At 52.6% G+C, this 14,236-nt stretch overlaps 1 protein-coding gene across 7 annotated transcripts; it reads right to left on the bottom strand.

Moving 5' to 3' along the window:
• Positions 1-20: 20 nt before the first annotated feature.
• On the bottom strand, positions 21-12,426 carry Zscan18 (zinc finger and SCAN domain containing 18). Of its 7 annotated transcripts, none has more exons than XM_087200847.1 (8): positions 12,293-12,384; positions 8,433-8,571; positions 6,432-7,317; positions 5,920-6,006; positions 5,021-5,112; positions 4,752-4,854; positions 4,101-4,193; positions 21-430 (listed from the first exon to the last, which is right to left on the bottom strand). In XM_087200847.1, exons 3-8 carry the CDS (start codon positions 7,207-7,209, stop codon positions 420-422), a joined length of 1,164 nt encoding a protein of 387 aa, XP_087056973.1. In that variant the 5' UTR covers positions 7,210-7,317; positions 8,433-8,571; positions 12,293-12,384; the 3' UTR covers positions 21-419. The 7 variants fall into 7 exon arrangements, with proteins under 7 accessions (XP_087056973.1, XP_087056972.1, XP_087056971.1 ...); XM_087200844.1 differs by lacking the exon at positions 21-430 and adding an exon at positions 1,541-3,148 and having other exon boundaries at positions 12,293-12,406; XM_013066241.3 differs by lacking the exon at positions 21-430 and adding an exon at positions 1,541-3,148 and having other exon boundaries at positions 5,021-5,133; positions 12,293-12,375.
• Positions 12,427-14,236: the final 1,810 nt, after the last annotated feature.

The raw sequence follows: 14,236 nt of genomic DNA on the forward strand, positions 1-14,236 counted from the left end.
AATTATTCAGAAATAATTATTCAAATTATTATTATTCAAAAATAATAATGAAAAAATTATTCAGGTAACTGCATTCTTTCTGTGCACTACATCTTTGAAACCTAACATCGACTTTACACTTGCACCACATCTCTGTTGTAGCTCACCCAACACACATGGCCATCCGGGGCAAATTGGGCAGTGCAGTTCAGTAGCTTTGATCCTTTGAGCAGTTGTCTTGACCTCCTTTTGTTGCATGAATCTGACCCCCTTTTCTCCATGCTTCTGTCTTTGGGTAGATGTGCTAGGAAATCAGATGCTGTACATGGCATGCTGGCTTCTGCTCCTAGATCCAGTGTAGAAATCTGTAGTATTTCAGAAACCTGAGTCCATTCCATTAATAAAGACAGCCAAGGTGCATGCTGGCTCAAAGCGGAATGCTAGAGGACAGCTGGAAGGCAAGGGAGGGCTGTGGTTGGAAAAATAAATCACTTTGTAATCACCATGCTGAAGACTGATTCAGGTAAAAATTATACATGGAGGCTAAATACAGGCAGAATTTTGATAAAGAGTATACTTGCATGAGCTTAAAGTATCTCCCCACAGATTGCGTAGTAGCTGAAAAGAGAGAGTAAATGGTGGGGAACTGGAACGTTGACCAGGTAAGCAAATGAAGCATCACAATAGGTGGGATATGGATGCTGCAGTCCCAGATGGCAGCCCCTGGGCTGCACACAGGCAAACCATGGGCTTGATGGATAGTGTTAGGAATAGGCACATCAAGATTAGCAATGTGCACATGTCCTTTGTGCAATTTTTATTTTTGTTCCTTTTCTATGAGTTTGAACTTGTTTCTAAATAAAGTTTTATAAGTAGTACAAAGCCAGGTATTATGGTACACACCAGTACTCTGGGAGGCTGAGGCAGTTGGATTACAAGTTTGAGACCAGCTTGGGCAACTGAGCAACTTGGTGAGATCCTGTCTCAAAATAAAAAAGGACTGAAAAAAAACAGGGCTGGTAGCTCAATGTGAAGCTTGTGGGTTCAATCTCCAGTACTACAAAAAAAAAAAGGCAGACATCTAGCAGTGTACTAAACAAGACAGGAGAAGGGAAACTGAAGAGATGGAGTGTTGGGCTTTACAGTAACAAAGGACTCATCTCTGGCTCCAAGTGTGGGATGTGTCACGAAATCAGTGGCAGTAGGCGAAGGCAGGCTGACAGGTCACAGAGGGAATTTCAGTTGAGAGGGCACACCTATGCTCTTTCTTATCAGAGCCCCACTCTGCTTGGATTCAGGGGTGAACAGGCTAATCGGAGAATTTAATGTAGAAACTGTGGCAAAGACAGACACCTCAGCAGGCCAAACCCAACCCAGCACAAGCCATGGGATCCTTTCTCTCCAAGGACACAGTAGAGATGAATGAATGGGGGCTTTCCCACATACCTCCAGGTCTGTGGACAGCAGAACACCAAAATAGATGGAGCCATATTCCTGAGTTACTGCAGAACACCCCTCCTACTCACAACAAGTAACACAACAGCCACAAAAGAGACTGTAATGTGAGTGAAGAAATAAATACTTTATTACGGTGAGCCTCTGTGATTTGTGGGTTGTTACACAGAACGCCTGCTCAGACACAGTGACAAAAAGAGGCAGTGACTTCTGTATCTACAGGGAGCAACTGAATTAATGCTCAGGCAACAGAAACAATGCTGTAATCAGATTCAATGTAAAATCAAAAGATCACTTTATAGAGCCCAAGGAGTTTAGTTCTCATTCATTTGCTCAGGCAGACAGATGGCTTCACCAACCTTTATTAGTATTTTCAACCCATTTTGATCTCAGCCCCCTAATAAGAAATACACTTTACATGGCAGCCGGTTTTCATATTTAGATACATAGCTGAAGTTTCACAAAACAATATTTGCCTTCACTACACAATGCATTCTGACCTATTCTACTCTACTTTGTGGCTTTGTAAAGCCAGTGGCCATCCACTAATTTGATTTCACAATTCACTAATAAGCTGGAGCCTACAGTTTGAAAACAGGCTCCAAGCATTTTGGGGATCTTTGCCAGCCACTCTATACAAGTAAAGACACATGAATTAAACTAGGAAAGTTTCCAGTTTTGAGGATTCAGAGATGAACTTGACATCATGTATGTATAAAAATGACAAAACATCTGTCAAGAATTCTGTTTGAACAAACTTGGAGAGCTCAAAGAAAAGGAGCAGTCAAGGCAAAGATGACTAGGAAGGCGCCAACAATCACACACGGTAAGGCAACTCTACACTCTGCACAACGTCAAATGAGCCTGCGTGTGGGATGGTGCTGAAGTGACTGGAAGAAAGCAGCTTACACTGTGAGCATCTGCCCAGGGGGGTTCTGGAGGGGAGGGAGGTTCCCCCAGGACTCTTCCCACTTCTAAGCACTTTAGTCAACCCTAGGAGAGTGATGTCAAAAGACATCACAGGAAGCCACCACCAAAGGACACACTTCTGGATTCACAGCCAGGCCAAACTCATCTCATGGGACTCTCACAGCACCTTCCCCACGTGGGCTCCAGGCCTCTCCCTCCTCCTTGAGGGCCCAATGCTCTGCAGCCAGGCCGAAGTGTTCCTAGCAGTCAGGGCAGGCACGGTGCTTCTTGCTGCTGTGACTGCTATGGTGTTCAGCAAGGTGGGCAATCCATGCAAAGACTTCCCCACACTCACTGCAGGGGTACGGCTGCCCACCGCTGGCTCCAGCCTCAACCACTGCAGGGCTGGATGCTGAGGAGGGGCCCGGGGCCTGCTCCACTGGCGACCCTATGCCTTGTGGGGCCAGCTCCTTCCCCGCATCGCTGGAGGCACTCTCCGGTCCCTCCAGCCCTTCACCCTCATCCTCATCCTCGTCCTCCGGATGGGGCCTCTTTGTTCCAGCACCTGGCTGCAGGCTGGCCAGCCCCACTGCATCCTTGTCCTGCTCTTCCAGTGGTGGCATGGCGCCCAGCTTGGATTCCTCTCCCTGATCATCTGGAACCTTCTCAGGCTGCCCTTCCTCCTCCTGGGCCACGTCCCCTGAAGGGCTCACGGGAGCATCCTCAGCAAGCCTGTCTGCCAGCACCTTATGCCCAGAGATGTCCTCACACATATCCCCTTCGCTTTCGTGATGCCCCCCGTCACCTGCAATGGGTCAGAATGTGAGCAACCTGCCTCTTAGGGCCCAAGAGATGGAAGCTGCTTCCAGCACAGAACTGGGGAGAGCGAGGCCTAAACCTGAACAATGGGAAGAGGAACTCAGAGGACAGCAACGACCCTCTTCCCAACTCCGTGAGACCACACTGCAGCCCAGTGCGCTGTCACAGCCTGGCTGGCCTGGAAGGTGGCCCTCTCCCCCACTCTGCTCCCCCTTTGCAGCAGGCTCTACATTTCACGGAGTCTCTCTCCTAGCCTGCCTTGCAGCCACAGTGGCCATGCAGCCGTCGGCACAAGTGTGAGGGTTGGGCAGCCTTGTCCTTCCTACCTCAGTGAGATGAGACCTGAGCAACCACCCTGCACCAGAGAGTGACATGGCAATGGACAGCCATGAGACAGGGAGCCCACCTGTCACCAGGAAGGACCACGTCAGCCCTTGGGATAAACCAGCTGGTTACACTCGTGCCTCCCCCCACCAGGTGGCCCACTGGAAAATAGGACATTATTGTGCACAAAGGTGGAGAGAGGCTGGTGTGTCCCTCCCTCCTGGAGCTCAGCCATGATTCCCTGTCCCTGAGGAAGCTAGGGCAGCCCCAGAGGCCTCTGTCACCTCAGGTGAGCTGCCTGTGAAGAGCGCAGTAATGGGCAGTGACTGAGGCCACCTGGAACTTGCAGCAGGGCTCAGGTCCCTACAAGACTATGACGCCCTGAAGGCCAGCGTAAAGCAGAACAGCCACACAGGTGAGCCAGTCAGCCCACAGATACTTGCTGCACTGTTTCACTGGGGATCTGTTTCAGGGTGACTGGTTATGCAGAAAGAGACCATGAAATAATACTGCTGCCTCCTGCTCTACTGCACAGGGTGGGACGGCAAAGAGGCTCATGGAGGCCCGGGCCTTACCTGGCCACCCTCCCCTGCAGCAACCCCCGCTGACCTCACCTGGGCCACTGTCTTCTGGCAGGTCCAGGTCCTCCAATCCAGCCTCCTCAGTCTCCAGCCTGGGGACAGCATCAGGCTGAGAAAGCTGATATCCTGAGTAAGTGAAGAGCACCAGAAAAGCTGGGGAAGCAGCTGATGGTCTCCTGTCCCCTCTACACCAAACCCCACTGCAGCTGCCCTCCATCAGAGCCCTGAAACCCAGAGGTCCTGAGGACGAGGCAGCAGAGACCAAGAAGAGGGTCTGCCTGGGTGAGGCTGGAAAGCCGATGGGGAATGGGGAGGTGGGGAGCCAGGGACAGCAAGTCACTGACCAGAGTGCAGAATCGAGTGGAGGCAACTCAGCAGCACAGTACTACCCTAGCCAGTGGGGGGCACTGGGCTCCATTCCCAGTGCCACCCAACCACATAATGACAACTATAAAGAGTTCAGTCTGTTGGCCCCCTCCCAAGGAGAGTAACAACTTCCACCAGGCTGGCAGGAGAGAGGCCATCTGCCACAGGGAGGGTGACAGGCGGGGACGATGTGGCTCAGGTGGATCTCCTAGGCCAGACTGTGAGGGTGAGCGGGGACTTGGCCAAGGATCCAGCACAGTCAAGTTCAAACACCCAGCCCTGGGACTAGAGGTACAGCATGGCCGCAAGGAGCCTCACCCCAGAGGAGCAGCTTCCTGTAGCTCTGCAGGTTCTCCTCTGCGGGATTCAGGTGATCCCACTCCACCAAGGCCAGGGGCTCCTCTGAGAATGACTGTGGCTTCTGGAACAGCAAGGCAGCCCAAGCTCAGGCCTGCACCCTCTCTGAAGGACACATGGCTCCTTGAACACCCACACCTCTGACCGCAGTTGCACAAGCCACTCCCTCCTGCAGGTGGGTCCCGGGGAGGGCAATGCAAGCCCTAGGTCCCACAGAGGCCGCCACTTACCTCCGGCTCAGCTCTGGCAGGACCAGCCTCCCCGGACTTTTCTCCCCCCACACTCCTCTGCTCCAGAAGCATGGACTCCAGGGCAGGCCAGGCTGGAAGGAGGGAAGGCAACTCTAAGGAGACAAGTTCTGTGTGACTCAGAAGTTCAAAGGAGGGGGCAGACCCCACTCCCTCCCCACACCAGCCCAGGTGGTCATATCGCTGCAGGTCCTGGACACTGTGTCTGTCTCCACTTTACAGAGCGGAGTGGCTACAGAAAAAAGCAAGTTCAGGCTCCACAGAGGCCCCAGAGATGCCAACCCCAGCCAGGAAAGGGGCACTTGTTTTACCCACTGCTTTGGTAAAGTGCTGGCATAGATGTGGGCAGGTGGGCAACTTCCTATCCCAGCACTGCAGACACAAAACTTTAAGGAAACCACTTGAGTTTCTGCCATACATAAATGTCAGTGGCTTGAGGAACCCATCCTCAGCACACAGAAACATCACATGCAGCACCCAGCCAGGACACCCTGTAGCCTGCTCCGGACAGAAGGCCAGGCTCAGAGATGCACAAGTCAGCTGCCGCCCAGAAACCGCCCCTGAACACCAAACACTGGGTCCAGACACACAGTGCCCAGCCTCCGCACACAGGCAAGGTGCAGACTCACAGCTTCCTCTCCACAGGCCACAAGGGCTGGGAGACTACTTTCCTCTTTGTATGTCAATGCTTTCTCGCCATCTGTGGAAAGCATGTGTGACCAAGCCCCCTTCTTAAGAGGAACTGAACTAAAAATCAGCACATCTGAGATGCAGAACCCATGAGGACAGGCCACCTGGAGCATGCACCCTGCCCTGCCTCCCCACCAAAGGCACCACCCAGCTTGGCTGGGTGTCAGGGGCCCCAGAAGCACCCAGCCTACCTGGCAATAGCAGTGGGTCTGAGTGCTGCTCATACACTCCCTCGCTGAACTCAGATGATGAGCCCCCAGGGGAACACAGCAGCATCCCTGTCCACAACCAAGGGAACAATGACACGGAGGCAGGAGGCCCCTGGGTTCCCAGGCTTCATTACCACCCATGCCTCAGACCTGACCCTCACCCAGAAGAAACCTACACCCAGCAGTGTCCCCACAACGTTTACCCACTTTTTAAGAGAATGGTCCCTGCCTTTGACTGTCCTCCATTTTGTCTCCTTCTAAACATCTGGAAAACAGATGCAAGGGCAAGAGCCCCAGCAGCTGTTCTGGCCCAAGAGGCAACCTTAAGGGAGAGGCCACTGGACAGCCTGGTTAGGTTCTGGATTACTCGCCTCTACACTTCTTACACACAGGAAAACTAAACTCTCATGACACCCAGTGCTGTAGATTCCAATCCTTCCAGACCCTCCTCCCTGTTTCCTCTTGGATAGGCTCTTCTGGGGTGGCAGCTTCACCTGGCTCATCCAGGACATCGGAGAGGCCCTCCACCAGGGAAGCTGCCTTCTTGCAGTTCTCAGGATACTGGGCCACCACCCAGGGGCGGACCCTGTCAGGTAGGATGCCCAGGAACTGCTCCAGCACCAGCATTTCTAGGATCTCCTCCTTGGAGCAGGACTCAGGCCGCAGCCACTGTCGGCACAGCTCATGGAGCCGGGCCAGGGTCTGGTGCGGCCCTGCTGCTTCCTGGTAGGCAAATTCCCGGAAGCGCAGGCGGGAGAACTCAAGGTCCACAGGGGTCCTCTCACAGCCAGTCTCAGCCTCAGCCTCAGCCTCAACTTCAGCTGCGTCAGGATCGACCTCAGCGTCAACCTCAGCAGCATCATCAGCCTCAGCCGCACTGCCATGGACCTCAGCCACATCGGCATCGACGTCGTCGGCCTTCACCTCAGCATCGATTTCAACCTTGGCAGCGTTGGCACTGACCTCAGCCATATCAGCACCGACCTCACCCACACTGGTATTGGCTTCAGCATCAGCCTCCACCTTGGCGGCATCGGCACGGCCCTCGGCCACACCCTCACGACCCTCAGGAATGGTCTTGGCACGGCCCTCGGCCTCACCCCTGGTCTCAGCAGAGGCCTTGGCCTCCAGCCCAGCATCGGCTTCAGCGCTGGCCTCAGCCTCAGCCTCAGGCTCCCCCTGCTGGGCTGCATCATCTGAGCCCAGCATGGGTGGTTCGGGAGGTGCTGGGGAGCTCCTGGGAGAGGCCATGGCCTTCTCGAGAGGCAGCATCTTGCCAGGCCTGCACTGGAAACGTGGCCGTGTCTAGCCAAGGGCAGAGCAGAGATGCCCAGGATGACAGGTGCCCAGGGGCAGTCGGCCAATGCCAGGACCCAGGACCTGCAGGGGAGAGCACCAAGACAGACACCACACAGTGAGTGCACAGAGGAGCACAAGGGGCCTCGCCACCCATCCGCGGGCCCATCAGACCCACCAGAACCCCAGCTTTGTTCTCATACAGATAAAAGTTAAGCACAAAGAACAACTCATTTAGTAAAAGTAGTGTTGCCACAGTTTTCTTTAAGATGTCAGGATATAATGAGAAAGAAAAATTATAGAGCAACCTCAATCACAAACCAAAGGAAAAAGCCTTAAAAGATCAGTAAACTCACCCCAAACCTGCATGTGTGTTAACACATGTAACATGCATGTAGGCCGCATCGTATCAGACTTGGGTTTGTCCCAGAAACATAAGGTCTGTTTCACATTTTAAAACATGTCCTATGGAGACTCCAGTTTCCAGTGACATGGAAGGACTAGGTGTCAAGTTGTCCCTCCCTTTAAACCACTAAAGACCTGAACTACAGCCTGAATTTAGGCAAAGGAGTGGGAAGGTCCCTCTGGGGCCAGGTACACGACCAACACCTACTTCTGAAAATGACAGAGGCCTGCAGACCTGGGCTGACCCATCCATAGAATCAGTGGAGAGGGATCAGGAGTTGCTGGGGTGGGGAAGACAGGATATGGAGGTGACTGAAGGGAGGGGAGAACACAGGTCACAGCCAGCCCCCCACGCACCCCAGCTAGATCCTGTGGGCAGGAGAGCACCACCTGCAAGACACATACCACTCAAGCCAAGACTCGGGACATTCAGGTGAAGTTTTACTGTAACTGTGGGCAAAAAGAACGAGCTAAATAGACCACAGGCAGCCAAAACCGACCTCAGGCCTATGAGGTCCACTACAACTGGCTCCTCTGGGGACCTGCAGGGCTGGCAGGAGGCAGACTTCCCACACACCATGGGACCAAGCAGAGAGCCACAACTGAACCCAGGGCAAGCACTGCTCTTTGTGGAACCACAGAAAGCAAACACTTTTTCTTCCAGACATATGTTTTTGAGGAATCCAAGAAAATCTCTGCATGACCACAGCTGCCATGAGGATGTGTTCTGAGCAACCCCACTTTTACAGAGAAAACTGACGAGGTGAACCGATACGGGAACAGGCATTGCTGACCATTTCCGAGTGCAGCTGGGGTCTGTGCTGACATTTCTCCACCAGTATCCGGGGTGCCAGGACCTCAGGGCTGGGGAGGTGAGATGAGATGTCCAGGACAGGCAAATCCAGAGAAGAAAGGGATCTGTGCTGCTGGCAGCTACGGGGATGGGGACAAACCACGAATGGGTTAGGGTTTCTTTTTGGCTTGATGAAAATGCTCTAAAATTAACTATGGCAATGGTCGCACAACTCTGAATATGCAAAAAACCAATAAACTGTCCACTTTAGAGAGGAAAACTTCATGGCATATAATTATATCTCAATAAAGTTGTCTTTGGAAATGTAGGCAGAGACTCAACTTTCAACTGTTTCCCGCTCCCTCTGTGGCTAGTAGGGAAGGGGTTACAGGTAAACGTAGACATCTAAATGCTTGGGAAGACTTCCCACACAGGGTTCCATTTCCCTCAAGAAAAAAGACCTGTACCACCACCACCACAATCATCAGCACTGTCTTCACCACCACCACCAACATCACCACCTCTCACCATAACCACTATCCTAACTACCACCACCAACTGTCATCACCACCAGGACCATCAGCATCACTGTCATGACCACCATTAACGATACCACCACAACCACTACCACTACCACCACCATGCCCATCATAACCATTAAACCAGCAGCAGCACCATTATTCTCCAGCAGCAGCACCACCACTCCTCCCTCTAATCCTCGCCATGACTCCCTCTGCCCATCTGTCCCATGGCATTTCCTTCATCCATCCTCCCCTGCCCCTGCCCCAGCCCACTCTCCAGTATTTTCTTACCTTCTTCAGGGCTGGGCTCTGAAGTGGACACCTTCCCTCCACTCCCTGTATGCTCTCTCCTATCCACCCCCAGCCCTTCCTAGCCCCTCCACCTTTTGACCACTTGCTAACTGCCTCCCCCGCTGGAACGTGAGCTCAGGAGAGCAGGGCTTTCCTCTAGGCAGGTCTGGGCCTGGGCAGTGCCTAGCTCAGTGACTGCATAAATTCTGATTTTTGACAGTGCATCTCTGTTGAGGACATGGCTATGCCTAATGGCCTTATGGAACCTCACATCCATCTACCTGGAGTCATGATATATTTGGAGATTGAATGGAGGAATACAATACCTGGGCTACAAGGTACAACCTCACCCCTACTACCCATTATAGCAGCACCCAGCAGGAGCCCCTTCCTTACACCCTGTCCCCCACCAGACACACACAGAGGACCTGGCCACTATCCACCCACTTCATACCTCAGTACTTTCCATGGTTTTTTCAACTCTGTGAGTGGCTGAACTACCTCAGTTGCTTCCCTTATAGCTCCGCCAGATAATTACTGAGTTCTCTGTCTCCATCATGCTTTTCACTTGCTGTTATCTTCTGACTATACCTGTTTCATACCAAACTTGACCATTTGTAAGATAAATTTCTGAATTCAGAAGCCTGGTTAAAAGGGCTTTCTTCTCTACCATTCATTCACTCTCCTGAGGGAGGAATGAAAAATGGAAAGGGTCAGGTAGAAAAGATCTGAAGCCCCAAAGGCAGAGAGTCCTGGTGGCAGCCACTCGACTCTGCCTGTCTGACAGCAGAACTTGGGCAAGTTCCCACACACTTTAAAAACAGCCCACTGACCAGGTGCAAATCTGTCTATCAGACTTTTAACTTTTTAAGCCATGTTTTGTTTTATTTTAGAACTAGTGACTAAGCCCAGGGTCTGCACACTCAGATACATTCCCAGCCCATTCTTGTTATTTTGAGACAGGATCTCAGTGAGCAGCTACATTGCCCAGGATGGGCTCAGAGTTGTGATCCTCCTGCCTCAGCCTCCCTGTGCTGGCATAACAGCTTGTCCTGCTTCTGATTCAGCTGGCAGATCTCTTGGTGCAGTGGCAATGCCAGCTCTAGCTAGTCATCAGGCAAAGGACACATAGAGCTCTTCATGATCATGTGGGCAACTGCTCTTCTTAGCTCCCACAGGCATGTGTGCCCTGCGAAGCCTGTGCACACAGGTGACTGTGACTTTCCCCACAAATCCCTGTACAAGGCTTGCCCAGCAGGCTGCACCCCAGCTCATGATTCCTCTCCTCGGAGCTCCAACATCCCCGAGGTAGGGACCAGAACAGCCCCAAGGAGCAGGTGAGGAAATAAGAGGTACAGAACAGTGCTTGGGCCCAGATTCTCCCCACTCTGAGCATGGAGATGCCATGGGGCCCTCAGCCAACAGCTGGACCGGTGAGAATAGGAAGCCATCTCCCTGGTCACAGCACAGGAGGGACACGTCATGTCTGGGGACCAGCAGGGCCATCTGTCTTCAGCATTTGGGGCTGTGAGCCTCCTGAGGACCCAGGCCACCCACGGATACCATCAGCAGCTGAGAGGCCTGAGAGATGCCCCCTGCAGGAAGCTGTTCACACTGGGAAACAGCCTGTCCTCCATCATACCCAAGGTCCCTGTCTCCCTCTCTACAGGGCCCAGTAGTAGAGTAATAGAGCCCAGTGTAGCCTGGGCTACACATGGTGAGATCCTTTTTCAAAAACAAACTCAACAAAAAACTCAAATAAGTGAAGTGGACCTTTTAAAAGGAAAAATTACAGAGTGAGGAATCATCATTAATATCTCAGCTGCCGCCGAGCATGGTGGCACACACCTGTAAGCTCAGCACTCAGGAGGCTGAGACAGGAGGATCATTGCAAGTTCAAGGCCAGCCTGGACTCCATAGTGAGTTCAAGGCCAGCCCGAACTACCTAGTGAGACCCAGTCTCAAAAAACCGAAATAAATAAAATAAAATCTCAGCTCCATCTCAGGTCCCTGCCAAGAACACACACTCCATCCTGTCATGAAGTCATGCAGGACAGATGGATGCTCTGCACAACTCCCCTGGGCTCTCTCCAAGGTCTCAAGGTCAGCTTTGCCAAGAACCAGAAGGAAAAAGAACTTGGTACAATCAGACAGAAGAGAGGCCACAGACACTATCAGGACGGGGACGAATGAAGGTAGATCCCAGGATGCTAAGACCCCCACCTCTGGCCTCAAGAAGCCTACTGAGGTACAGGTGGAACACAAAATGGGGGGAGTAAAGTGGGGAGGGGGCGATGAAGTCAGGAAAATGGCAAAATACTGACAGGTGAATGGGCAAAGGGTACACAGGAGTTCCACAACCTTCTAGTGAGTTTTAAAATTTTACAAGGAAAAGCCAATCCCCAGTAGTCTCCAGCCCCTCTGCCCTCCCTCTACCGCAGCACCGGGGAGGCAGAAACATCCATTCCACTCCAAGCCCTCGGGTCAGCACCAAGGCTAGGACTCCCACTCCTGCCCTCAATATCCCTCCTCCACCAGACTCCCCCCATCTACAGCTCCCCTGCGCTCTCCCATCCTGAGGCACCCTCAGTCGGGCCACCCAGTTACCCAGGAAGAGCGCCTCCCCCCAGCCTACAGCAGGGGCTCGTTACCCGCCGAAATCCTCTCATCTCTCCCAGCACAACTGCGGCCCTCTCCATTGTACCCCAACCCAGCACCCAGGGGAGAGGCGATCTGCAGCCACACCAACACTGCACCGCGGGGGGATCCCCCAGACCTCCCGACCTCACACTATCCCACCCAAAGGCACACAGACCTCCCTGCCATCCCACACGAGGGTGGGGGACGACAGCATCGGGGGCCACACTCCAGCCCGAGGGCCCCCAGACCTCTCCTCCTGTCCCCACACTCGGGGGCCACACCCGCCCACACTCCCCCAGGAGCCAGCAGCCCCTCCGATCCCAGGCCGCGCCCGGAAGCCCCAGCCCTGCGCAGCGACCCGGCCAGGCGCTCACAGCCCACTCAGGAGCGCGCCCGAGGCCGGACCCACCTGCTGCGCAGCGGCCCCAGGCGGGTTCCGGCGACCCCTAGCCCAAGAGGCAGGATGGCGGCCGGCTGAAGGGCGCGTGCGCGCAGGCCGGGCCCACGGACTGCGACTCCCAGGATGCTAGAGGGCCGCAGCGCGGCCGGGCAGGGACGAGGTCGCGCTGACAGGACAGACAGCCAATCAGAGGCAGGGACTCCTCTCCGTCCCACCCCACTGGCGCCTACGTCTCTTCCTATGCCATGGCAACGGCGTAAACAAGCGGATGCGAAAAGCGGCCAGGATTGCCCGACACCTGAGAGGCGGAGACAAAGGCACGAAGGGACTGAAAGACGGGACAACGCGTTGGCTGGAAGTAAAAGCAACCGGAAAGCCCTAGACGCTCGTGTCCAGACAGGCAGACAGACAAACAGAGAGAAGACCAAGAGTCAGTCCGAGCCCCAGAGATGGAGAGACGCGCGGGAACAGAGATGCAGAGGGCTGGACTGCGCGGGGAGACGCGGCGGGGAGACGCGGGGAGGGTCCCACTCAGGGTGGGGAACCCAGACACTGGGGCAGCCGAGGAGACAGAGCCGGAGGCTGAGAGGGACTCCTGAAGATGGAGAGACAGAGGCCCTGCTTCTCAGCCGAGAAAGAAGTCTGCAGGACTCGAAGCTCGCAGCACGGCTTCTGGAGCTGCTGCGCCGAGGGGCAGAGGGAGAGGTCGCTGGGCGAGGGAACCTGCATCCTCCCAGCTCCCCACAGCAGAGCTTCTGAGGAGGTCATGTTGGTCGTTTGGAATGATTTTTAAGACGTATAAGTGAACAGCTCCTTTTACTGTACAGACATTTTTATTTGCATGCACCAACACTCACTTTTTGTTCAGTTCTGAGAATTTTAACTCGTATACCACAAACACAATCGGGACAAACAATTCCACTGCCCCTTTGCAGTCATGCCCTCTCCCACCCACAACCCTGAGCACAGGTTTCCCTCTACAGAATGTCGTATAAATGTAATTATGTGGCATGTAGCCTATTGAGATTGGCTTATTTTACTCCACATAATTCTCTTGAAATCCACTTGTGTGGATCATGTTTGTTCCTTCTTATTGCTAAGTAGTATTTTGACGGTATACAATAAATATTCATCCACCGAAAGACACTGGATTTGTTCCCAGTATTTTGGTGTTACAAATAAACACGCTATAAACATTCATGTACAGATTTTTAGCGAACCTAAGCACTCACCATTTAGGGGATAAATGCCCAAGACTGCAATTGCCAGGTCATATAGCATATGCATAGTGTAGAAATGTGTACTCTTTTCCAGAGTAGCTGTACATTGTACATTCCCAACAACAACACCTGTATGAATCAGCTCCACATTCTTATTCAGCACTGGGTGTTTTTGTTGTTGCTGGTGGTGTTGGTAGTGATAGGTTTGGGGAGGTTTTTTCTTTTTTTTTCCCAATCTCCATTGTGAAATTTCATTGTGGTTTTAATTTGTACTTCCCTAATGGCTAGTAACATCCCCCATATTTTCACAGTATTTGCCATCTGTGTTATATCCTCTTCAGTGACATCTGCTCTCCTTTTGCCCATTTTCTAAGTTTTAAAAAATTATAGTTTTGAAAAGACCTTTATATTCTACATATAAGCTTTGTCAGATATAGACCTGGAAAATATTTCTTCCCAGCCAGTTCCTTGTCTTTTTATGTTTGTTAACAGGATCTTTGGCAGAACAAAGGAACAAGTCCTGAGGGTCCCCTCCTGTATTTTTCATCAAAGTGTTGTAGTTTTACCTTTTATGTTTAAGTCCATCATCAATTTTAATTTTTGTATAAGATGTGAGGTTTAGACTTAGGCCCATTGTGGTTCCCTGTGGATGCTGATGTGCCTTTTTCTCTGACGCCAACTGGGTGTCTAAAGATCCAACCCAATTCAGACACTGCCCACCCATAATTAGTGC

This window comes from Heterocephalus glaber, unplaced genomic scaffold (assembly GCF_053883595.1).
Source record: "Heterocephalus glaber isolate CG9 unplaced genomic scaffold, H.glaber_assembly_v1.0 deba00001745, whole genome shotgun sequence".
Classification (NCBI taxonomy): domain Eukaryota; kingdom Metazoa; phylum Chordata; class Mammalia; order Rodentia; family Bathyergidae; genus Heterocephalus; species Heterocephalus glaber.

What these genes read in the sequence shown, in the direction of transcription:
- Zscan18 (XM_013066242.3), bottom strand. Translation starts at nt 7,209, where the DNA reads ATGCTGCCTCTCGAGAAGGCCATGGCCTCTCCCAGGAGCTCCCCAGCA. An exon ending in CGATGTCCTGGATGAGCCAG is followed by an intron (nt 6,007 to 6,431) that starts GTGAAGCTGCCA and finishes GGTTGTGGACAG; the next exon opens with GGATGCTGCTGTGTTCCCCT. An exon ending in CAGGAAGCTGCTCCTCTGGG is followed by an intron (nt 4,194 to 4,751) that starts GTGAGGCTCCTT and finishes TCACTTACTCAG; the next exon opens with GATATCAGCTTTCTCAGCCT.